At 34.9% G+C, this 26,262-nt stretch overlaps 1 protein-coding gene across 1 annotated transcript in view; it reads left to right on the plus strand.

The window, feature by feature from the left end:
- Window positions 1-26,262, plus strand: part of WDR70 (WD repeat domain 70) — a 99,359-nt gene that overhangs the window by 18,013 nt on the left and 55,084 nt on the right. Inside the window, exons 6-9 of the mRNA XM_057433259.1 lie at window positions 4,647-4,706; window positions 7,866-7,999; window positions 9,383-9,536; window positions 11,061-11,137. Coding sequence (XP_057289242.1) covers window positions 4,647-4,706; window positions 7,866-7,999; window positions 9,383-9,536; window positions 11,061-11,137 — 425 coding nt within the window. The remainder of the gene's footprint in view (window positions 1-4,646; window positions 4,707-7,865; window positions 8,000-9,382; window positions 9,537-11,060; window positions 11,138-26,262) is intronic.

Here is a 26,262-nt window from a genome sequence, read left to right on the forward strand (position 1 = left end):
CATGATGAGACTCTAATTTCAATACCTTTTCTAAAGTCTTAAGCCATTGGAGTCTTTTCAGAAGGGGACATGCCATTGAGTGATGCTGTGAATTAGATGATGGTGAGAGAAGCTAGCCACAATACTCTTTCCATATTGAATAAACAAACTCGCTTCCTGTAGGCATTCATAAGGAAGTTCATCTACTTAAGCACCTCTTTAATTCTTGAATGCACCCTTGAGTAATGTGGTTTAGCTCACTAGAGAAAATAACTTCTCCTTTGTCTTCTAATACTTAAAATTCAAGACATAAGTTCTGTTCTAAGTGTTACCCAAATTAAAGGATAACTGGGAGAGATAGCATTTTGTAGGGCTTTTCCAATATTTCTGTTAATTTTGAGAGTTTTCTGCATTTGTCATGGAGTTACAAGTTACCTACTTTTTTCCATGAGAAACAGATACTGAGGGTGCTTCATGGGAATATCAGCCAAGATGATTACCACTGGTGTGTTTGTATGTATCCTCCTGCTTTCTGTAATATTTTCCTTCTTTATCTTGTTTTAGGACAAAATTGTAGATAATACATACACATAGGCACAGATTCATCCAGGAATTTAGTTGCTTTGCTCTCTCTGCATAATTCATGAAGAGGAGAGGTCTCCATATGATTCATGTTTTTTGACACACTAATTCTTCTTCTGGAGTCATCTGTCCCTTTTTGAAAGCTGTAAATGAAGTCTCAAGCATGTTCAGTGTTTAGGTGAAGCTTGGATTATATGCATTTCAGCCAAACTGAGTTTAATAACATGCAAGTCTGCATCAGAATACATCTGTCAACTCTTAACACCTAAAAGAGTGGAAATTAAAAGTTGTTGAAATGTTCTTTCAAATCTGCATGTTTCCTTCAAGTTTGTGGATAATGCACATTTCTGGTTTTCTGTTGCTGTAAAACAAATGTTGCCCATCCCTCACATTGTGTTTTTTCGTACTCCATCTTTCACATGAGCATACACTTGTGCAACCTTATTGTATATCTTAGACATTTATTTTCACTTTTAAGTTTTTTAGGAAAATACTGAAAAATTGTGACTTGAAAAGCCTGCACTTTTTAGAAGTAGTATTGTAAAATAATATGCAGGATATATATTCCTTCCTTCAAGTATTCCTCCCTTGCTTCCATGCTCTGTACGCTTCCTTTTTGTGTTGGAGTTTGTCCAGGATCTACTTGTTCACTCATGCAGGCCTGCTGGAGTTCTTGCCTGGTGTTCTCTTTGCTGGGATGCATTGCTCCTGAGCTTGGAAAAGGTGATCTTGAATTTTAGCAATTTTCTTGGGCCCTCTTCCCTTCAGGGCTTTATCCCATGGGTGCCCAGGAAAGTTCTCGTTTAAGGACTTGATGTGTGTGAAAGATTATCTATAGTTTGCAAGTATCTTTCACAAAGGATAGTTTCCATTTAGTGATACACAGACTTCTGCAAACAGAGCAGTAGAGTTACTTTTAGGCTTAAATGCATTATTCTACCCTTCTCTGGTTGGGCCATGAAAAGCTGAATCATTTGAGGACTTCTAAGTTGTAGGAGTATTTTTAGTGGAGGGAGAGGTTAGATTCTAGTGGATGAATTTATTTTTCAACAAGTGCAGTTCACAGTTACTGTGTGCAAGGTCAGCAGAATATGTCTTTGTGGAATTTAAGTTTTTTCGTAGTCTTTGCTTTTATCCATGTAAGCTGTGAACATCATTTAATCATATTATCCCCAAATGGTTGTTCAAAAGTAATTCTAAAATGTCTTTTGGATGGTCAGTCTAACAGGTGATAAAAGTTGAGACACTTTTAAATTGTGAATTCCTCTGATATTGTTTACTGTATTTTTTTTATTATTTCTGTAGGACCTCTCTTCCCAAACCAAATGTTCCGTTTCTCGAAAAGGTACCAGCCCATTCTTTTCTCACCTCCTGTATCCCTGTGTCTTCTGCTAAGTCCCTAAAATTTTTATTGCCCATATTCACAATCCCAGGGATATTGAAGGAAATTTTCGAGCTTTTAGAATGTAGTATTTCACAGATTTAATCTTATGTAAAACATGGAATTAAGAATTTTTGAGATACGTTAACACTAAGGTGGTTTTTTTTTTTTGCTGGTTCTTAAAGGGAAACAATTCAGCATATTCATTTAAGGAAAAAGAAAACTAGCAAAATTCCTGTAAATATTTAATATCATTTAGTTTTAATTAGAATACAAATTTTCCAGAACAGCATTCTTGAAGTAGTAAATTTCAATAATTTAACAAAGTTGTGGGAAATTAACAGCTGAAATCCAAGCATTAACTGGAATACCTAGAAGTGCAAGTACACTTTGGGCAAACTCTAATTTGTTTTTTCAGACTTAGAGTAATATTTCAAAATACATTGTATCCTGATATTCAATTCAGCATTTTAAGTATTAACTATAGTTTCCTATGACATTTTGAAAAAAAAAAAGATTTTATGGCATTTCTTATTCTTTGGTATCTAATAAATGGAGAAGTGGTAGTTGCATCGGATTTTTATTTTGCATACAGGCACTTTTAGGTTAGAGCTATATAGAGCGTTTTCAATCATTTAGGAAGTTCATAGTTACTAAAATAGAATAAGCCAGCATGGGTTGTTTTTGTAAATGTTTAGCTAATCTGAAGATGTTATGCCAAGATACATTCCTGGATGTTATCTCAATTTTTTGTTTTGAGTAATCTAAACAGTTACTTTAGCTGTCAGGCATCCCTTGGACGCTGCAGAGCATAGCACCTCTGGCACTTGCCAGATGTCTGACTTTCAGGCTCAGGTTGCTTGATTTATCGGGTGGCAGAATGCATTCTGATCAGTTATTCTCCCTTGAAGATAAGTAGGCAGAACAGTGCTCACCATGAGTGCACTGTAAAGTGCACTGTTCTATTTTAGTGGTTTGCTCCTCTCATTAAAAGAGGGATTTGATTATTGTTGCCTGGAGGAAGTAGGTGTTAAAGAAGTTAGTTCTAGCACATTTTGTTAATTAATATTTATTAATACTTTAATTTTTATTTTGATTATTGAAAGAACTCTTAAAGTAGGTAAGATACCCTCTCAAAATACAGTGCTGACACAACATAGACATATAATACCTACCTTCCTGGTAAGGTGTATGAAATGAGAAACCTTATAATATTCCAGTAAGTCGGTTGGAATACAAAATAAGGAACCTTGCAGTGATTAAGATGAGAATGAATGACCAAAATGCTGTTTCTCCTTTCAGCAGTGATGGTTTATGTGAAAGCCTGTGATTCAAATAAGTAGTATATATTTTGCTGTGAGTGATGGCAGTGTGAATCTGGAAGCTGTTTGTTTCCTTTTTTCACACCTGTTTTTTTTTTAGGAATGTGTTTAAAAGCAAGTATAGGCATCAGCAATTGATCAGCTTTGGGTATCCCAAGATCAGCAAATACCAATTTATAGCACAGGGATAATGAGGCATGGAAAACTTAATTCATATAAAAGTTATACCTTTGTCCAGGTGCTTTGTAGTGTTAATAGAACAATAATCTAATTGTCATAATCACAGCTTCACTTGGGAATTTTGAGCTGAGTCTGTGGAAGTGTCTTTTAATGCCATATGGGCTGTACCTTTCCACAATGTCATGTGTAGCCGTTTGTAAACCTTTGCTGTTATCTTGTGATGGGTTGAGCCTGTCTGGACAACAGGTGCCCCCCAAGCTGCTCTATCATGCCCCTGCTCAGCAGGACAAGGAGGGGGAAAATAAAATGGTGTCTTTGGTTCAGCAGTAGCAGTCATTTTTCTCCTTATTAGCTGTTGCAGTGCTGCATTTTTGATTTTCAGCCTGGGAACAATGCTGGTAAGACCAATGGTTTTAGTTGTTGCTAAGTCATTGTTTACTCCGACCAAGGACTTTTTGAGGCTTAAGCTCTGCCAAGGAGGAGGGGAAGCCAGGAGAAAGCAGAGACAGAACACCTGACCCAAACTAGCCAAAGAGGTATTCCATACCATAGCACGTCATGCAACAGTCTTGTGTTACACCTTAGTTACTGAACTGTTCCTCTCTCAACCTATGGGAGTTACATTTCGACTCTCTTCCCCATTCCCCCCCCCCCATCCCCCGGATGCAGGGTTACATTGAGTCTGTTACGGCTGTTGTCAAAGTGGCAGTTGTGCATACCCATGACAGCTGGAGTAATGGCACAAGTGGAATGGAAGCCAGTCCGTGATCTTAATGAACCACATAGATAACTTAGCTCCTGTAATGAATGTCTGGATTTTATTTAATGAATTTTGTTGACTTCGTAGAAACCATCCGTAGTGATGGATTGACTAAATCACTATTCAATATTGTTAGATATCGATGAATAAGAACGTAAGACAGAAAACCAGGAAATAGGCGTGTATATATATATATAGTCTTTGTTAATGTAATCTCATATATTTTAATAATTATTTCTAATATTTTTGAGGGTATACCCATGAAAAAAATCTGGAATCGGTGTCTTGTTTATGATTTATACTTTCTTTGTCCTCCTCAGGTTACTGCTGGTATGAGGAAAATATGTGTGTGTGTGTGTGTGTTACTGTTTGGGTTTTTTTGTTATGTTTTTTTTTGATCATAGCACAGTTCTCAACGAGGTGGATTTTCTTTTTATTCTAGAACCCTGTCAAGAAGATTCCCGATTCTCATGAAATTACTCTACAACATGGGACAAAAGCAGTAAGTAGTAACACATTTTCAACACTTGTTGTTTTTCCTAGAACTGAGCTAGTCTATGAAATAAGTTAGTTAGCGCATAATTATTGTCAGCTGAAGATCAAGAAGCTAGTTCTTTTTCTTTATTTTTTTAGTGTTTTAGGGCTGCCTCTTTGCTTTCTTGTAATAACCCAAACATGGCTCTGTTTGACTCAGTTGCAATCTCATTTTTGTCTTCCTTTCTGTCAGGTAACCTTCCTGCGACTGTTAGTGTTCCTCTTCTAGGCTATGCCTTCTTAAACTACTCATAGGTCTAACCTAGACCTTTCTTTGACTGTTCATGGATTTTAAAGATAATTTTATTGTTGAAGTTTCTAGGACTTCTTTGTAGCTGAATACTGGTCTCCTTCATTTTCCTTGAATCTTTAACTTATCTTTTACATATCATTTTCAATTTCTTGAAACTTTGTTGTTCCTTGATTTTGAGTGTATCTTTTCTAGGTTTCACCTCCAATATTGCTCCTTTACTTTCCGTGACTTGAAACTATTATTTCTTCTGTAGTTAGTATTTTTATCTGTAGGTAATCTCATTTTCCAACTGTTTTTATGTGCTTCTGATAGATGATCTATTTTTGTAGTATGGAGTTTATTTTCTGGCTGTGAAAAGCCTTGAATCTATTTCCAAATCCTTTCCCCATATTCTTTTTTTGTCATTTAAAAAATGCTTCTATTTATTCTTTTCAGTTTGGACCATGACTTAGGCTTCAGTAAGAAAATTTTGTTTTATTGTTATATCCCTGTGAAGACACTGCCAGCTAGTTAATAGAATTTGTACTTACGGCACTCCTGAAAGTTTCTTTGGGGGGGGGGTAAAACAACCTAGTTGAGGAAAATGATTTTTTTTTTTCATGAGGCTTTAAACAATCTAATTAAATATATAATTTTCTTGTATTAGATTTTTAAGAAAACTCCTGGTTTTATTTTCTGTTTATGTGATATTTCTGAAGTGTCAGTTCATTAATCCGGCATCAAGCTTTGTGGTATCTCTTAGACTGTGGAGAGGTGGTAAGGCTTACCCAGTTGTTCTGTCTTAGTCCTAGGCATACAGGCACACTGGAAAGAAAAAGTAGCGAATTAGAATTGAAAACAGAAAAATATTCTCTTATAAGATATGTAAAGTATGCATACTATTACATGTAACATCTTTTGCATAACAATTTCTGTGTATGCTAGGATTTGGAAGCTATTTTCCCATTCTGCATGTGACAGTAATTGCTTCGTCAGTATGCTTCTTGAATACATTTTATAACAAACTTTATTATGTAAAATTTTTTGAATTATTTTTCTTGATATTACAACAGTAAATCTTCTGTTGGCTTCTTAAAGCATTAGCTCAGGCTATTTCTAACTAAAAGGCTTCATAAAATGGAAGTTACAATTTTCAAAGACTTCAGAGGTATTTTGACTGCATGAGAATGCAGCTGTCATCACCTAGAGCAGAGGTGAATTATAATATGGGTATATATAGCACAGTTGGATACAGTGAATTAAAAATTAAAAAAAAAACAAAACCCAACAGCTCTTCTGTAGGACTCTTTTTACTTCTTTTAGAATAATGAAACCACTTACTTCTGTCATTGCGCACATATAGGGTTGGGAGCAACTTCAGATCTTTATCGTTTCTCCTCAGTGTTTGAAAATAGTCTTCTTATGTTCATACAGTGTACTCTATTTCAGCTAAACTTATGTATCCCATCTGTACCCCTTGAGTCTAATTAATATGGGATTGCGGATGACTCTATTCCTGTGCAGCTGAAAAGCTCTCAGAAAATATTTCCCAAGCTGGAGATTCTTTCCAGAAACCAGATAGATTTCTTTGTTGCTTTGCTTCTACAGTGCAGTATGAGTTACTGTTCCCAATGAAAGTTCAGGGATATATAAATTTCTGTAGGTTTTTTTGTTTGGTTGGTCTGTTGTTACATAGGTGAGTATGAAAAAGAATACACAATCAGAGGTATTCTGAAGAATCTGCTTTCTTAATGTCTTGTATCACAGCTGGTCCTTGTTATACTTGTTATTGGGGGATTGAATGCATGATTAATCTGAAGAAGCCCATTTTCTGCATGTTAGAAGTCATATTAAATGAGTGGGATTTTAAAAAAAGGTACTAAATGGTAAAAAGTGCATTTGTTTTTCTTTTTTTTTTCTTTTTGAAACATGTAAGAAGTTGCATTAATTTTATTTGAAAAATGAATATGTCACACTGCTATAAGCGCTGTGTGGCATGTAGTTCATTCTTAGGGATATCACAAAGCAGTATATTTAAACGTTTGAATTGGGAAAGTAAAAAAAAAAGTTGAAAGGAAAAGATGCTGAATCAATGAGATGCTTTCTGTTAATGTTACTTCTCCATATGGTGATTTGTACACTAATAAAGTTCGTCAAATAGAGGATTAAAATAGGATTTTCACTAAAAATTTTAATTTTAACCAACCTTTGATTTAAGCGTAATAAATGAGAGTGGTGAGCATTAAGCATTCTTTTCTCAAAGTTCTTGGTAGTTTTCAGCATCAGGCTTTGTATATGAAGCAGATGGTGTTCTGTAAATTTTTCTGAGCTTTTTTAGGTAAAATAAATTCGTAATTTTTATTTAAATCCAAGTTGGTACTTTATTTTTCCTTTGCTAATATTCTATTATTTGCTAATAATAGAAGAGAAATTTAACCAAGCAACATATGTATGCACATGAGTTGCCTTGAATAGACTAGCACATAATCTTGAACTGGTGATGTTTAAATGCCATTTCAGTCTCTTACTGGTAATATTATTTGTACATTTTGAGAAAAGTTTAGGGTACAGTTTTCTTTATGGAAATAAAACATATCCAAATTCTGCAATTAGATGATTAGAAACTAATTTTTTTCAGCTCTCTTGAGTGGTTTATTGCCATTTTCCCCACCCTTTCCAGAATACTCAGACATTATACAAGGTAGTGAAAATTCACTACTGATGAAATATATCCAACATACTGGAAGAAACCAGCACACTGAATTGGTTTTTTTTTGTTGGTTTTTTTTTTAAATTTTTTTAATTTTTATTTTAGAAGTAGTTTGTGGTGTGGTGACACCTAAGGACTTGTAGGAAAGAAAAATAAAAAGCTGAATGAGCTTAATTTCTTTATAGGTTTCTGCTTTGGGGTTGGATCCTTCAGGTGCCCGTTTGATAACTGGTGGATATGACTACGATGTTAAATTTTGGGATTTTGCTGGAATGGATGCTTCTCTACAAGCTTTTCGATCACTCCAGCCATGTGAATGGTAGGTATGAAGACAGCCTTTTTCACCTAAGACTGTGCCAATGTTAAGCTCTTAGTAGAAACCACAAAAGCCTTGTAAACTAGCTTGTTTAAGAAGCTTTTTTATCCTGTTTTGCGGTAAATGACATGTGAGCCTAAGAATTTGTATGCTCATGTCTTTTCGTGTTTTTTCCAACAACTTGCATAGTTTCCCCTTTTAGAAAGCTACAGGTGAATTTGTTGATGAAATTGTGAGTAGTGTATCAGCAAACAGATGATGAACCTCTCAGAGAGACAGGTTGAGTTTCATAGTTGTAATAGAAATTACTAGAATTCACTTTCCGTATTACAGTGCTTATATGTATTAGAGTGGTTTTGTGTACTAAATCACAGTTTAAGGTCAGATTTAACAGATAATACCTACTGCTGAGTCAGTGATGAAGTTACTACCATATAAGACAAAACTTTAATTATTACCTTAAAAGTTGCATATTTGGTTTTGTTGATCATCTGAATGTTTGTTTTACTTACGTGAAATTGTGTTAAAAATAGTTTTCTTAAAATTACTAGGATTTGAATGTGCATGATTGTGTACTTCACCAGAAGAAACTACTTTGAGAACAGTTTGGATGCTATGGGAATCTAAATCTAGCTGGCAAATGCATCACTGTCTTTAATTTGGCATTAATTTAGTTGCAGAGTTAATATGAAGTAATGTTATTGTGCATGTTCAGTTAATGTACCAGGATATGAGTTCTGGCAGGTGTGGAGTGGATATACATGCTTGCATTCTTTGCTATCCTTTTAATGGGATATAGCTGGGTAGGGGATCAGAGGGATAAATGAACTCAGTCATCAGCCATCCTCCCACTTTCAGTTAGTAATTTTTGTTGCCTTGCATTCCATGATGTCTTTCCTGGTTTTCTCAATCAGTAAAAGACGTATGTAAGAGAACTTTTCCAGCAAGTAAAAAATGTACAGTGGAGTTTTATGGAGGACTACAACATTCTTTTATTGTAATTTATGGATTAATGCGAATCCACATGTTGCTTTTGAGGAGATGACAAAGAATGTCAGCCCTGAAGAGCTGAATCTGACACATGCTATTTTTTCTGTGGTGTTATAAGAGCATTCTTTAAATAGTTTGCCAGCAATGACATTTCAGATGCCAACTTTTTAAATTATGTTTACAGTTTGATGTACTTTGTGGTCGAAGAAGGAAATGTTACATGTGCACGCACACACACGAGGAATAAAAAGCTTCAATCCATTAATTAATGGGGAGGGTTCCCACCTTTTTGATATAGGAATGTATATGGGTCTATTTATGCAATCAATAAGTTTTTAAGTAAGTTTTCTAGTCTAGGCTTATAGGAGTTAACTTTTTTTTTTCTTTTTGTTTTAGTCATCAAATCAGATCTTTGCAGTATAGCAGCACAGGAGATGTCATTCTTGTTGTCTCTGGTAACTCTCAGGCAAAAGTTCTTGACAGAGATGGCTTCCCAGTAATGGAATGCATAAAAGGGGACCAGTACATTGTGGATATGACAAACACAAAGGTAAAGTCAGAAATTACTTGAATGCCGGAAGACTAACTAAGTGGTGTATTTTTTTCTCTTAATGAGAAACATCATGAAGTTTAGTAAGAAGAATAATGCAAAGCCCTGTCTCTGGGGTGCTGTAGTCCCCCTGTTGTTACATGCTAGAAGTTGTGGGCCTTCATCCATGGAGATTCTGAAGACCCATTGCTGACTTGATCTGTTGTTGGTTATAAATCTGGCTTTGAGCAGGACATTGACCTAGGTAAACTCTAAAGGTCTCTTCCAACTAATGTTTCTCTGAAGCTAGAACAAATTCATCTGTTTAAAAGTATATCTCATAAAATTTTTCAGCTTCCCCCATACACTTGTCCAGCCAGTGAAAAAGAAAAAAATTAGAAACTATTGATCTGGTCAAGGCTCTTGCTTTCTTCTACCCTCTGTTCCTTTGCTGATACGATTTACTTCTTTCAAGGCAATGTTATTATTCTTACTTACATGCTACAAATGTAAGGGTAATAAGTAGCAATGTGTGCAACTTTAATAGTAGCTAAAAATACAAATGGAGATGGGCTGATTCATAGTTTTGAAGTATCTTAAAAACAGTTGATTGGGTTTTGACTACTTTGCCTTTGTATTTTCACAGACTATATAAGGCAAATATTCTGTTTACATAAATGATTTAAATTCAGGTCAGTTTTAAAATAGCTTAAGCCTAAAAAGCAATTATAAAACCTACTGCTCAAACTGATGATAAAGTTTATTTTATTTTTTTCTTGTATATTGCCAAGTAACCAGCCTAAATGCTGTTCTTGTCAGATTATTTCTTTTGGCTAGTGATACGTATATAAAACGATCAAATAGTAACATCTGCTTCAGTTCTTGTTTACTTAAAAATAATTCAGTTTTCTTTACAGACTCTTGTAAACGTCTAGAATTCCAGCATATTGTGTTCCAACAGTCAAAATGCTAAAGTATTTGTTATATTGCTCCATTAACTTTTCGGTATTCCTCTTCATATTTATGGTAAAAGCAAACTGAAGTGATTCCAGCATTGCCAGGAGTAGTTTCCAAACTTCTTTTTAAGTGTAGTCAATGAGGTGTTTTATATTTGTGGTTACCACAATGGCAATTGTTTACTTGGGATAAAATCCTTGCCTTCTGTTTTTTTCTATCCTAAACAAACAGGGGTGACTATTTAATTTGGAGCTTCTAATCTTTTATGAAGAACTTGCCTGAGTCATCTTGACTCTTGAATTCTGTTTTCTTAGTTTTCTCCAACAAGGTCTTTGACTAGTATAGTGTGGCATTGATTTATATATGTATAAGGTTTCTATAATTCAAAATAAAAACAAACGATGCAGTGGATTAGAATACATAGTCTGTTAATTCATTGTGATGTCAGTCATTCATTACTGTGGTCAGAAAGGTCTGATCTGGACCTCAGCTTTCACGTGATTTCGCTTGAAAGATTTGGAATAAAATTTGGAAGATTTTGTAGGACATATTACAAAATCTAATACCTCTTTGTTTTTATTTCCTTAGGGTCACACAGCAATGCTCAATTCAGGTTGTTGGCATCCAAAGATAAAGGAAGAATTTTTAACATGTTCTAATGACGGGTAAGTATTGAGGTCTATCTTTGTCACGGTTTTTTTTAGACTCTTGTTTGGCTTCGGTGTTTTAATAGTGTGCCCTAATAACTTGCTTTAAATATCATCCTTTTAAATCTTGAGAAAGTACTCAAGACAACAAGAGATCTGGAAGCAAAAATTTTATGTGACTGGCAGTCTTCTGTCTAGAGAGGAGAGGTCTAAATGGGGATAGGATGTTATCGAAGTTTGAAAAAAGATGGTGGATGAGTTGAATTCTGGAACCGTTGTTCATCAGAACCTCTTATACTAAGAAGCTTTTGTTGGAAGTAACTTAAAATTAGTAACAGAAAATACTTCATTTTGAATACTGTCAAAATACTATTCTGGAATCTGTTGTTACAGGAGATTGTGGAGGCAGGTTTAAAAAGGTTGAAAAAATTAATATTTAGAAGGCAGCATAAGCAGATAGGAAGTACAGTAGGCATTATAACATCTCTTATATGACAGTTGTGGATAGTGAGGGGGAATGGAAGGAGTAAGCCGTCATAGCAAGTCTCGGTTACTATTATTATTGTTGTGAACAAAGGATGAATACAGATCTTAATTACTAAAAGTAATTAAGATGGAATTTCATGCTAAACTACTTTTGAAAATGTAAGGTATGGAGTGTCCTCAAGATACATTGTTTTTGCAGTGGTTTTAGATCTAGAATTGGTGTGGTTTTTCATGCAAATAGTTTAACTGTTGGTAAGGTCTTCTCCCTTGTGGAAGGTGCTGAGGCAAAGCCCAGTATATCTTTATGTGATTTTGGTACATAGAGATTTCAGATAAGAATGTTTCATGTAATATATATGTATGTATGTATGTATGTGTGTGTGTATATATATATATATACACATACCAAACCAGTCTTGTAGTCCAGAATCAAGTCTTTCTACAGGACAGGAGACCTGCCTGTACCCAATTTTGACATTCTTAATATCACATATGGGTATGATTTGGCATTCCGAGTCCTCAATATATTTGTCATAGTTTATTAAGAAGACCTGTATCTTTGAGAGGAGAAATGAAAAGCTTTACGGTATTGCACTTCAGAGGAAAAGGTGAAATCAAAACATCTAGTCGTGTCAAAGGTTTTTGTGCTGACTTTTCTCCAAAGTGACAAGTGATAGGTCAAGAGGAAATGGCCTCAAGTTACACCATGAGAGGTTTAGACTGGATATTGGGAGGAATTCCTTCACCAGAAGGTTTATCAAGCATTGGTACAGGCTGACTAGGGAAGTGGTGTTGTCACCATTCCTGGAGGCATTTAAAAGATGTGTACATTGGCACTTGGGGACAAGGTTTAGTGGTGGATTTTGGCAATGTTGAGTTAACAGTTGGATTCAATGATCTTAAAGGTCTAAATGATACTAAGATTCTATGACAGTACACTGCCACTCTTGTATACGTTGAAGATGAGCTGTGGAAGTTTCGCAGTAGATTTCCCTTAGTTTTGTTCTAAAATTTGTACTGGATGTAAGATTAAGTTACTTGAATTATGGTGACTACTCTGGAACTTTTAGTAGGGAATGTGGTGCTATCTCTAATTCTACATACTGAGATTTAATCCTCACATTGCAAAAGGGTCTGCCACAAATGGCATGTGTGGGTAAGGACATCTAATAAGGAACACCAGCATGGGACCCTTTGTGAGGTCAGTCCTGAGCGTTTGAATTTAGGAGAATGAAACTAGTGTTGTCTTTAATATGCATGAAGGAACACTGAACAACTTCCAGTTTTGCTGGCTGTAGTCTCTCTTGGACATCACACGGAATACTGAAGCAAGGCAGTATGAGCTCTTAACTAGAGACTTCTCCAGTCACTTGATCAGTGTTCCTGAGTGGATGCTGGACTTCATGATGCATAAAGGAGTTAAAAAGCAAACTTTGCAAGCAGACCTAAGGACTCAAAGGAAAATAACACATTTTAAATATATCTGAAATGCTTTTATTGTAGTCAAAATACTTTCTTTTTTGTTTTTTTCTTTTTTTTTTTTTTTTAAGTCAACCTGCTATAATTCATATTACTTGGGGATGGTCTTTATGTGTGCTTGAGAGTTTATTTTGATTCTGGGTCATTAAGACTGTAGTAATATCCTAAACTAAAAAGTAATTGAAATGAAGGCTTTTAGAATTGCTACTGTAAAATAACTGTTTTGAAGGTTGGTCTGTTTCTTGTGATTTATTCATGCATTCAGATTTGCTTGAAATTTTAAAAATATAAATCCTAAAAGTAGGTTTTGACTACTATGTGAATTCTAATTTATGGCTATTAGGCTACTTCTAAGTTTACTGCTTCAGACTGCAGATATATGGGTTACCAGCAGGGAGTCTCAGTGTGTTTTCTATGACTGTTCAAGGACAAAATGTTGAACTTGGAAAAGACCATACACAGTTCCATCTGACTCTGATATGGGAGCAATGGAAGGTGGTCAGCTTACATGCTGAAGTGAGTCAAGACCGAAGTCTGGCAGTCATAGAATAAGCCTGAAAAATCTTGTTAATTTGTATAAGTACATGTCCACTTAAGCGATTGATTGTTAGTGAACACATGGATCTTAGAACAGCTCCCTTAATTTCATTTTCCTTGAAATATTTCAGAAGATTGTTTGTTAAAACAGGTAATACCTTTTTTTTCATGTTACAGTAAGATTTTTTTTTTAAAACACCTTATTTTTAAAGAAATAATTTCATTATGGCAAGGGGGGTGGAACTAGACATTCTTAAGGTCCTTTCCAGCCCTAACTAATCTATGATTCAGTGATTATTCTTGAAGTGGCGATGAAGCATAATTTTGTTGGGCTTTTACAGATTGATTAGAGTTTGTTAGCTTTTAGTTGCAGAAGGAAGTAGGTAATTTGTTAGTTCTGTAAGTAATCTGGTGATTAACCTTAAGCGTATGGATGAATAATACTATTAACCTAGAGATTTAGCTAGGGAGTTCTTTATTTGAAACTTTTTTTTTTACTAAGTTAAAGCTTGTGCATATATTCTCTGCTTTTAATTTTCCAACTTTTTAAATGATTGGAATAAAATCATATCAAAAGAAAAGGACATAAAAACTCAAGTCTATTGACTATAGAACTGCAATAATCTTTAGAAGTCTTTAGAGGTTTGCCTTACTGAGATGATAAATTTGATTTTCACTAATTTGGCTGCTGTTAATTTATACCAATCCATCACTGTTTTTAAAGCAAGCATACGGATCTCTTTTCAGTATTCATAGTGAGTTGATTTAAACTTTCATAGGCTGTTTATGGCTATGGATTGCCTAGAACTTTAAATACGTCACAGCTATTCCTGAAAGATCAGTCTATTTTAATTGCATGTATTCCTTGCCATTCTTGATAAGTGTAAAGATATATATGAACAACAACATCTTTGGTTTTTTGTAATGTTCTTACCACATTATTCAGGCTTATTTGGAATTTACATTTATTAAGAAGGGTCTGTCAATTTAGGAGCAGTATTGTAGAACATGTGTACAGAGCTGCAGTAAAGTTTATAATAACAGAAATGCCAACACAAATGCACTACCTGAAAGTGAAAGAAAATTTTGAAAATGAGAGTAAGAATTCTTCTCCTTCCTGGAAATACACTTGAGCAGTGCCCTGAAAACATACTCTGTTTTAAAACAACTAACTCCTTGTTAGTTGACTTCTGTGTTAAAACGAAGAAGGAAGAGGAAATGGATGATACTGTTTTCATTATTTGGATGTGTTCTTATAACAGAGGTGATAGGTAGTGCCGTGTGAATAAGCAAGAATGCTTAGTGATATTAAATGTTGCAGCAACAGGTGTTGTATGTCCCTACTCTCATATATACTTTTTTTCTTTCAGAAGTAGAATCAGAGCTAAACTTGAAATTTAGCAGTCCTCAACTTTGTGATATGTCATTGAGGCTAGAGCTGTGGTTGCTTAACAGCTGGTTTAGTGTAGAAAATTCTTCTCTCAAGTCTTCTCTCTCACAAGTTCATACTCTTAAAGATGCGTTTAAGAATATTGGCTGCCACCACCAGGTGATCTTTCTAGTAAGTTACTTGGCAATGAATTATACATCAGAGTTGATATATCTACAAATAAATGGACTAAATTATTTCACTGAATAGCTTCAAATCATAAAAAATGATTTGCATTTAAAGTACAATTTAATCCCTAGACTTAATTTATGTCTCAAATACGAAACTATTCGGCTTCATGGGAAAAGATCATATACTGTTGCTTAGTAAGTGCTCTCTGTGTCTTAATGAAAAAGAAGGAAGCATATTTCTGCCTGTTGTGGTCTTAAGTAAAACAAGTGATGACTATATACAGCATTCAGAAATGAAGATAAATATGTTCTTAAAACTCCTTTTTTCAGGTTTAAAACTGTTAACTGTTTGACAGTGCTAGTTAATTTTTTTAAATAGACAGTTGACAATAAGCTTAATTAAATTTGCAGAGGGATGAGTAGCGTAGTTTGCATAACTTCCATCAGTTTGCAGGCAGTGCTATTTAGAAGACTTTTCTCTCCTTTAGGACTTTCATTATGCCTCAGATGCTACCTGGGGCTTTTGAAATTGGATGCCTCTTAGTAAAGAGTGCTGTTTCATGATCACTTTATCTCACCTCTTTTTTTTGTTTGTTTTTTTTTTGTTTGTTTGTTGTTTTTGTTTGTTTTTTTTATGTTAACCAGTTCCATCCTGTTAACCAGTTTTAGCCTAGAATGGCTGATGTCTTGTTTCCCTCCCATTAGCTGCCTTGTTTCTGTGTCTGTGTAGGTGGTAGCTGTCAGTATATGATGACTTCATGACCATTGTTTTCTGGCAAGTGTTCCTGTAATTGGTCCCAGAACTGCATAAAGGCTCTGATAGCTTGGCAGGAAAGAGATTTGAGGAAGGTCTGGAATAGTACTGCTAATAATGGCCTGCAGTCAGGTTTTCCTGCCTAAAGAGCAATGAGTTGCTCTTCCTTCCACGATGCTATTCTGCTTGTCTTGGTATGGAAATCTCACGTCAGCCCAGATGATTCTGTTTTCATTTAGTTGATGAGGTCTGTTTACATAAGCTTTAGAGTCACTGACTACAGCTCACATAGTTGCTTCTTTTTTTTCCCATGGTAGTATGCTCTTAAGAGAGCCTGAGATGTCATGTATCCAGCTTGCTTGGCCATGCACTGTGAAGTACAGCTCCACTGGCTGTGGAACTGGGATTACATTGCATTTCTCATGCATTTATAGAATCTAATCTTCAGGTTATGTACTGTCTGCTCGCTGTAGGCTGATAGCTTCCCAGCCTAAGCTGATTACCCTTGAAGTGAATACTACCCAGGAATTTGTCTGAACTCTTAAGGCCTGGAATGGCATGGTTGGTAACTGGAGAACTGGAGCTACATTTTTGCTTTTCTTGAGTTTCTAAGTATCAGTAATACTGTGCATATGAAAACATAGGTGACAGTAGAGTCTGGACTTTTGCAGTTCAGTGTAAGTGTAGTTATATTGTCTTGCTGTTATGCAGAATTTATAGATTTTGTGGCTAATGTATTGGAAGAAATATGACAGTTAAACTTGATACATATAGCAAGGTGTTGTTTGGTTTTTTTGTTTTGTTTTGTTTTTGTTAAAAGCACTAAACTGAAACACTGTAGAAGGCTTTTGAATAAAAGTTACTAGCCCAAACTACTTCAGTTATGTTAAACATTTTGTGTAATAAATACAGTTAACACTGATGTGTCCGCAGTTTTTGAAAACTGCTGATGCATAAACTGCATTAAGATAGCTACTACCAAGTGCTTGTATAAACTTGATTGGAACCTAAGCTTCAGCACTACATCTGTCTTCATAGATCAGAAGACCAGTTGGCAAAGCATACTTGAAAATAATTGCTAATGTTTCACCTTTATCTAGGGTTTCATTAAAAAATCTTTGTTTAATTGCAAGGACTTAGGCTTGTGCTTTCACACTGTTCCTTTTAAGATTTGCTTCTTAAAACAAGCTGGGTGCTATAGAGTGTAGGACCTGCTTTTGGGGTCCAAAGTGATTAGCCCCCAAAAGGTCAATTTTGAATTACATCTGGTTTCCTCATACTGCTTTATAGGCAGGGAATGCAAATAATATTAAGCTGAAACAACTGAATTTGAGAGTGGCATATTATAGGTTGGGCATCCATTGTAGGAAAAAAAATAATTCCTGCCAAGTCATTACAGGTACGTTTGTACATGAGTGTGTATAACACATTCACTTTATGTGGAATATTCCATATGAAGAAAAACACTGAAGTTTGAAATTTTTTCGTCAAGATTTTTATAAGATACTTTCCCCCAAGACAATATTACAGTTTAGGCAAATTTTCACAATTAATTTATTATGGCAAGAAATCTGAAAAGTTATCTGTGTCAGATGAAAATACACATTAAAAATTTGGTTTATGTGGCAAGCACGTAATTTCAACATTCACAGTACTTCAGTGCTTTAGAACTGCGGAGAGAGTGCAGTTATAAGGGATAGCTGAGGAAGTGCACTTATGCTAGTTGATGGCAATGTTATTTGCTTAACATGGAACACCAGTAGTTTTCCTACTTGTATTTGCTTCTCTTGTGCCAGAACAGGTAGTATTTTGCTTCTCACCTGTATTTTATACAGCTTAGATTATATGGATAAACTTTCCTTGGGACTTCTTCTCTAACCCCTTTTTGTCAAAATAAGACAGATTGGAAAACCTGTTTAATTATTACACCTTTACTGGTCATGGCTTGTTTTGACTGAAATGGGTTACTTAACACTTTTGAGCAGCCCTGTTAGCAGATCTGTGGGGTAAGTAACTTACGGGAGAATAGAAATGATGGGAAATCAGAAGTTTTAGTATTTCCATTAGCTCAGCTTGGTATCAGGTAGGGAAGAAGACAGGAATCTTCAGTTTCCAAAACTGATGTGAAACTTTCCATGTTTTTGCATTGTAGATTGTTGAGCAGACACTTCCATTGTGATGATTTTGTTCCACAGTATGTTTCGCTGGCAGTTTCCTTTCATGTCTTCTCCCATGAAGAATTGATTGTCTTTTATTATATGAAGGTGAAATCCTTTGCTCTCAAGTAATCACTGGTTGGTTATTTTAACCTGTAATTCAGTTTAAAGGACTATTTTCTCATGAGATAGTCATCTTATTTGAATGACCAGAATTCTCTTATTATTCCAGTAATAATGGGAAGTACGATAGACTTGGTAAACTAAAGCTCAAATGTTTGTGTTAGATAATGAGAAAGAAAAGTAGGGTAGACAAGAATTTATTTTGGCACACTTGCTTATAAAGATAAAGTATGTATGGTATTTAAGAAAGTAAAATTAAATTGCCATCATTAATGTTCAAATCTAAATCAGTATTAAAGTCGTTAAGTAATGATGAATGGTAGTTGATATCCTATAGATCAAAACTGTGGGAAAATAATTGCTGTGGCTTTTTTGACATTTCGAAATGCAGGTAATTGCATTGCATAATTAAATTTAAAATTGTTCCTTTTATCAGGCTCCTCATGTTATATAAATATATGTTTTAGTTAAAATTTGAATGATAAGTTAATTGTGTAGTGCTTAAGAGAGATATACTGGGTAGATTTTGTTTTTCATGTAATGAATTGGAATAGTCTGAATTTCTCAGGTGGTAGTCTGGTCAGACATGTATGGTTTCACTAGATGCTGGTTGGTCTGGAAATGCTTTCAGTTCAGAAAACTCTGTTTAAGGCTAGAAAATCTTGTTTTGCAACCAGGATAGAATATAATAGAAATTCTCTGTGGCTTTTTGTGAAACTTCTCTTGCTTATTTAATCAAACATTTTATAAATTTTTGTATAGTAGCTACTCATAAGTTACAGGCCATAAACTGTGATCCTAAATCTGTTCAGTTTTCTTTTCCTGTTAATTCCAGTGGGTTTGTTTGTGATTAAAGGATTAATCGTGTAAATACATGTGAGACATTTCTCATGTATCAGCTGGACTGGATAATAGGAAGAAATCTTAGAACTGGTAATTTGAAGTAATCAAACTAATGCAATTTCATATTGAACTATTGCCTCAAAATGTCTGTTTTTCTAAATTATTTTAACTAAAGCATATTTTATCAGAGAAAGTTAATCTATTTCTAATAAACCCTGAATACTAAGAATTAGTCACTGTTAGTGAAAGCAGATTGGTAAGTGAACTGGGTGAAGACAACAGCATGTGAGGTCATACCTTGAGAAGATTTTTTCAAAATTTGATCTGTTCCCTGAAAGTAGTGTAGGGTTAATAATAAGTTCTTAAGTATGAAGCTATGAAAGAGCAGATAAACATATTTTAAAAATCGTACCCTCACAGAGAATTAACTGACATCAGTAAAGGGTATGATGTTAATGTCTTGTTTCAGTAATTACAGTTGAGGCTACAGTTGAGTTCTGTGTCTAGCTCTAATGACAAGAGCATAAAAAGTATCTAGAAAGACAGTAAAAAGGAAAAGGAAAAATGTCAGAAGAATCCTGAAACTGCTTAATGTAGCCTCTAGGAGCTGAATGTGCTTCAGTTTATTGAATAGAATATTAAGAGACCTGGCAATAGTAAAGAAATACTGAAATGGACATAAAATGTCTCACAGCTGAAATTTCTTTAAATTGTTAAGACATAACTAGATCAAGTGGTTGAAAGTTAGCAAGGTTTGAATAGGAGAGAAAAAGTATTGTCAACAGAGGGATTATTTGACTGTCAAACTGATTACTAAGGGAGAAATGCAGTAAATTCTTTACCATATAGAAATTGGTGGGTGAAATGCCTCTTCTAATCATCAGACAAAACAGTGAGCTAAAGAGCCACTGATTAATAAGCTTGAAACTGAAATGGGCATGTGGATTTCTTGGTAATAACTTATCAACTCATACATGTGACTTAGTTACTTATGGATAAGGATTTGGCGCTTGAGCTGTGAAGGTCTTTTAAAGTTACTCGGCTTTGTTCAGTTTATTGAGGCTAGGAAGAAGTCCATATATAGTCCTAAGGATGGCAGAACTGCCCATATGGAACTTCTGTCCACAAGTGTTCTTACTGTAGGACACTAATTACAATTTTTTTTCCTTTTTTTTTTTAGTTACATGTTATCTCTGCAAAATCAGTCTTCCTTCACAGTGCTATAAACCAATTAATGGATGACTTTTTTACCTGATACCCACCTCCCACCTTGCTCTCTGTAGATTTAGATTGTGTAAGTATCAATACTTACATCAAGTATTTGCTAATAGAGCTTTATATTAAATGCGTCCCCTTTGACAGGGATTAGTGGGGGTTTTGAAAGCCTTTCACCTCCTTCCTGAAATGTTTCCAGACCTGTGATGCATGAAGTCTTCTATTTGCTAGGAGAGAAAACATCTAATCAGCATTCTTCAGCGTAGATCATTAATGGTAGTGGAAAATTCTAGCCAGCTAATCTCTACAATTAAGATCTATACTCATTGGTGCCTGTGTGATTTAGAACCTGCTTACAAATATTTCAGTCTCCTGAGATTGAACTTTTGGTGAGATAAGATGGAGATCTTCTTTTGGCATCTTAAACTTACTGGACCATACACATTCCTCCCTTAAAAATAAATAATTTACTTATGCTCATGTGTAGCTTCCTTCTGTTGGGTGATCACAGTTAATTAAATGCATAGCTCAGTAGCAAGTACTGAAGAGTTTCAGAGAAGTAAAACGGTGTCCTCCCTTTTTTGATGATACACACTTAAACATTAAAAAATAATTGTTCTATCAGAATTTTGTTGCAAATCCTAGCAAATAATATAACTTTAAACAAAGTTGGTTTGAATTGAATTAGGCTTTAGAATTTTTTCAAGGAGTGGGTTTGTTGTTTTGGGTGGGTTTTGTATTTTGGGTTCGGCGTTGGGTTGTTTTTTTTTTTTTTCCATCCAAGTTCAGATAAATTGAAATACTTGTCTATAAGTTAATGTTTAATCCTAGCATGTGACTTTCTATTGGATGAGCTGCTTTTACTTTGGATTTATTATTTTTTTGTTAATTTTGTAAGAGCACTAAATAAGTATAGTGCTAATATGTAAATATATATTTTTAGTTGTCTTTTGGGGTCATTAAATCAAAATTCCTAATTGAAATACTCTGTGGAATATATGTTTCCAGTTTCTTGATGCAGAGAGGCTATCTCAGAGGACCAAAGTGTATTCATACAGTGCATAGCCGGGGCTTGTTTGCTTTGCAAACTTTTCCAAGTAGGAAATGGCCCATGTTTATTTACATGAAGTTTAGCCATCAAGTAACAACTCTCTCAGTAACTCTAGAATGGCTGGTTTTTAAATCCAGGACCCATGCCTAGAAGGTTCTAGATGACATTAATAGTCTACTGAGCACTGTACCTGGAAAACTATAGCGTTATAGTTTAGTTTCACAGTTTCTGGAACCGGTTGTTAAGTAGGTGTCACACATGCAAACTCTCCTTTTTTTGCTTTTCTTTTTCTTTCTTTTTTTTTAAGGTAATTAGCTTGATTTAAAGAGCCTCCTTATCAGGTTATATTCAAAGGAATGAATTAGCAAATTCATTCAAAAACTCCGTGCTTCATTCAGGTGAAAGCTGAAGTACTTCTGCAGTCTGTCAGTTTCAGGATTGTTGGGTCTTGGGAATGTATAAAGTATTGCAAGGCTTCGAAAACCAGTAGAGCTCTTCCCATTTTGTTTGGCAATGCACATAATTATATGGAATATGTCTTAAAAGTATTTTATGCATATTCAGTACTGTAATATAGCAAGACTTTAAGGTAGTGAGTCTTACAAGTTTACATCTTATATCATGCAAGTTAACTTAAATAAGTCACTTTCAAACTGTTACAGATAATATTTTTTAGAATTAAATATATGTGACTAGTGCTATATCCATAAAATTCAAAGCAGAAAGTAGAGGTAGAGGTAAAAGCAAAAGGTAGAGGTACCTGAAGTAACAAAATTTTATAGCTTTAAAGAATTCAAATGTTTGTGCACGTGCATGCAGGTAAACACAAAAAGTAATGAACTGATAATCTGGTACCTGATCCTGAGATTTTTTATTTTTATTTTCTGTATATTTTTAATTTTTTTTCCTTGCGAGTTACAGTCTTTCTCAGTTTTTACCTGTGTAAAATATGATACCTTTTGCTTCCACAAAAGCCTGGTTTAACCATTATCTGATATACTCTGTATACCAGAATTATTACTTAAATACCTACACTGAAATACCATACAGATTATGTAAAAATGTGTTCTGAAAAATTGCATGTTGTAAAAGTAAAGCAGAATTGGCTTTCAAGGAAATCAAATATGCAGGATTTGTATATCCACCTTATCTGTCCTCAAGTAGTTGATGTGTTATTTCAGCCATAGCAATTCAGCTATTTCCAATAATGAGACTTAGGAATTGCATGTGTCAGTTATGTTATTTTCTGGTGACTTTTTTTTTTTCTGTCTCTGGAACAGCACGAGTTCTCATCTTGTGGCATAGGAGCATGGTGTTTTGCAGGAAGAGGGAATACTGTTGTTGATTAGGGGCAAAGTAATGGTGCTTTGTGAAAATCTCCCCCGATTAGTCAAAATTTTAAGACTTTGAAAAATCAATTCTGGAGACTTGTTCGTAATATATGAGTCCCTTCATCATGAAAGTGCTGATAGCTCACATGTGTATAGTAATTTACACTGCACTGGCATAGTAGTTTGCTTTTTGTCTTGACATGTCTAAAGGTATGAAGTCCACTCTAGATACATAAAAATGGCTTTTCTGAGACTAACTATCTATTTATAGATATATATATGCAGTGCAGAGCTGATCAAGAGAGCATAGCAAAGGAGCAGGCCTGGTTAAGAGGAGTTTGAATAATGACTGTGCTGGCCCTTGCTGAAAGCTGTATGTTTACAAAAGGGTTAGTAAAGCTATTTTTGTCTTTATAAACTATGTATGTTTATATTAATATTTTTCTGAAGTTTTTCTTGAATAAAACGTTAGCTGATGCAATAAAAAAATGTAGTCAGTTACAAGACCTTGCATTTGAGAGCTTTTTCAAACGACACTTCTACTGGATAGCTTAATTAGAGTTCATGCAATTTCAGGTAGATTACATTAAGAACTGAAAATTTAAAGCAAAATAAATACCTGTTGCAGTGCAGAGAAAATCAGGATCAAAGCATGCTAAATCGTGCTGATTCTTTTTCTTTGTTTATTTAAGCAAGTTTTGCTATTGTCCATGGCTCTGCTAGTGAATTTCGCTTATGCTCTGTCCGTAAACACAATGAAATGGCTTTAATTTTTAAACACGGATGCATTTATGCACATAGACAGGAACAAAACTCTACTTTCTGCATAACGTGGTTGAGATTAAATTGATTAATCAAGTAGTCTTTACATTGCAGCTCCCATAAACATAAACTTTTCTGAAGACTAGCTTTTTAATTAAGCATTTTGCTTTCATCTTCTGATTTCATTTAGAGATTCCCAAGAATAGATCATGGTTGGTTTGGTTGGTTGGTGTTTTTTTTTGTTTTTTTTTTTTGTTTGTTTGTTTTGTTTTGTTTTGTTTCTGAAACGGTAAGTTTAGAATTTCATGTTATGCAGAGCTTCCAAGTTATCATTTAAGGAATCACCCAGTGGTGATGGATCATAAATTAAGAATTTGGTTTTGCTTCACAGTAGTCTGAAATACACATGTATGTTCATATATCTGGTGTGTATATAAATTCAGTGATTTCAGCAAGCAGGTGAAGTTGTTCATGTTGTTCATGTGCGAACAGCAGGTATGGCATGAAGATACAATTTTTTTTTTTCCCCCTTCATTTGGGAATGCAGCTGGTTTTATAAACTTGGTATGCTAACTTAACATGTTTTCACAATAGGCTGAAAGCATCTGGTAAGCTTCTGACACTGACTTCTCTGCAGCTATTGTACATAGTTTCAAACAAGATGGTTCAGCTTTTTCAGTGGTAGGAACTGAATGTCAGCTTACATATGTCTATCCTGGGCTGTGTAAAATCAGCAGGAGCTTGTGGGTCTAAACACTGGCTATGGGTATGTGAAAGATTAGGTTTTGACATCTTGTGCACTTAAAAAAGATGTGTTATCTTTCCACAAAATTGAGGGTGCCAGGAGCGATGAAACTGTGTAAGGGGCCAAATTCAGCCTGGTACCAACAGTCTGGCCTGTTTACATCTATTACTGATGGCTGTTCTGCTTCAAGAGAAAAGACATTTGGGGTTTAAACACACAAGTGTACAAAAATTAACCCACTAGCCAGTGGGATTCCCTAGGGCTGAGTTTTAGGGCTCTTCAAAGTTTTTATAAATGATCAAGGTGCATGAATTAAATGAGCATTAAATAAGTTCACTACTGTCTATCTCCCAATAGCTCTTAAAGTGTGTGACAATGATGCTATTTGTATGTCTGTCGTGATTTTGGACTTGGTTCTAGTCTTACTAGCTTTTGAATAGTTTCATTCATGCCAAGAATATTCATATGCTGTAACTGCATTATAAAGCCCCCTTTCAACTTGTCTAGAGTCACAGAATAACTTAAGTTAAAGAGGACATCTGGAGGTCATCCATTTCGATCCCCTGCTTAGCATGAGCTCAACTTAGATCATGTAGCTCAGGTAGCAGCAGGCTGTGCAGTAAACTAAAAGGGGAGTTTCTGAACAGCCTGAAATTTCAGGGCTTAAGTAAGGTAAACAGAAGGCTGGAGTACTACAAAGTAGCATGTTCAAACTCCAGAGATACTTTTTCTATATTTTTATTTTTTGGTCTAAGAGCCAAGTCAATTCTCTGATCTTTCAATTTAAAAGAAAAACAGATTGTAAAATTTTTTTTTATTTGTTTATGTCCTGCTTGTACTATTTTTAAATCTACACATTTTCAACTCCAGCAAAACAGTGTTTCCCCCATATGAAGAACATAACTGGCAAGGGAGCATAAGCCCTTTTATTTTCATCTTCAGAATCCACTAACCATTTGCTTTAGGCTTTTAACACAAAAAGACATAAGTAAATGTAGAGGCTTCTTCAGTAGCAGCAATATTATGACATGAGCAGACCATTGTGACAACTATATCGAGAAATGATGCTCTGTGTTATCCAGAAAGAATAGGACTATATCGTGACTCTTTGGAGATCTGAGACTAAGAACCACATTTCTTCTCTGCAACAAAATGGTGTCTTCTTTTTGGAATTTTTTGAGAGTAGAAGGAAAGTGTCTTACACTTTGGTGTGTATTCCAGAAGATACTATTAATACATTAATTTGTATGTACTTACACTTTATGTGCTGCAGTTTGGCTGTCTTTCATAAGTTTTTATGGAGATTGTACTACGGTATACAAAGATTGTTACTTCATACATAAATACAAAGTAAAACTTAGTTTTGAAATCGTCTGTAGCCCACAGTGCATCGTTAATCTGTACAGCTGAGTCAAACTTTGCATTGTTTAGAATAGATTCTGTAACTTGAATGATCAAAATACATTTAAGACTTATAATTTGCTCTCTTTTGTTACTCACCTCTGTTAGTTTGTTGCTAATGCAACAGCAGAAATGTGGCTGTGAGATCTAACACAGCAGCAAAAATAGTTCAAGCTAATTGTCATGTATATAGGGTGATCTGAGGTGTTACTTCAGAGAGCTTTTAATTGCTTGACTGCTTTAGTTTAATTTCAGCTAATTTTTCAATGATTTAATGAAGAGTTCTGCTGAGTGTTATTTCCAATCTAAGTTGTTTACTGGAGTGAAGAAGAAACTGAGATCCAAATGAGCCTTAATTATTTTATAGCCATGACTAACCACCTATTTAGAGAGCATCCTGTTTTCCTAGTTATTTATTCTTCCTGCTTTTGCAGTACCATGCAAGACTGCTCTTGAGTCATTTCAGCTCATGCAGGTGACAGTAACTTGAACTGTCAGGATGTTCTTTACTAGAAGTCTTCCCCTTTGATCTTAGTCAGATGTACCACATAAGGAGATTGATTACATCCCACTCTTCACTAAGTGGGAGGTGAGATCCGATTTTGTGGCTGCCTTGCCCCATTTGGAAAATGACACAAAATTGTACCTCGTCTTACTGTCACAGCTTTCATAAGTGAATCACATAATATCTGTAATACAT

Source organism: Pezoporus wallicus, unplaced genomic scaffold, assembly GCF_028554395.1.
Source record: "Pezoporus wallicus isolate ANWC-B61680 ecotype Strahan unplaced genomic scaffold, APGP_CSIRO_Pwel_v1 contig_5601, whole genome shotgun sequence".
Classification (NCBI taxonomy): domain Eukaryota; kingdom Metazoa; phylum Chordata; class Aves; order Psittaciformes; family Psittacidae; genus Pezoporus; species Pezoporus wallicus.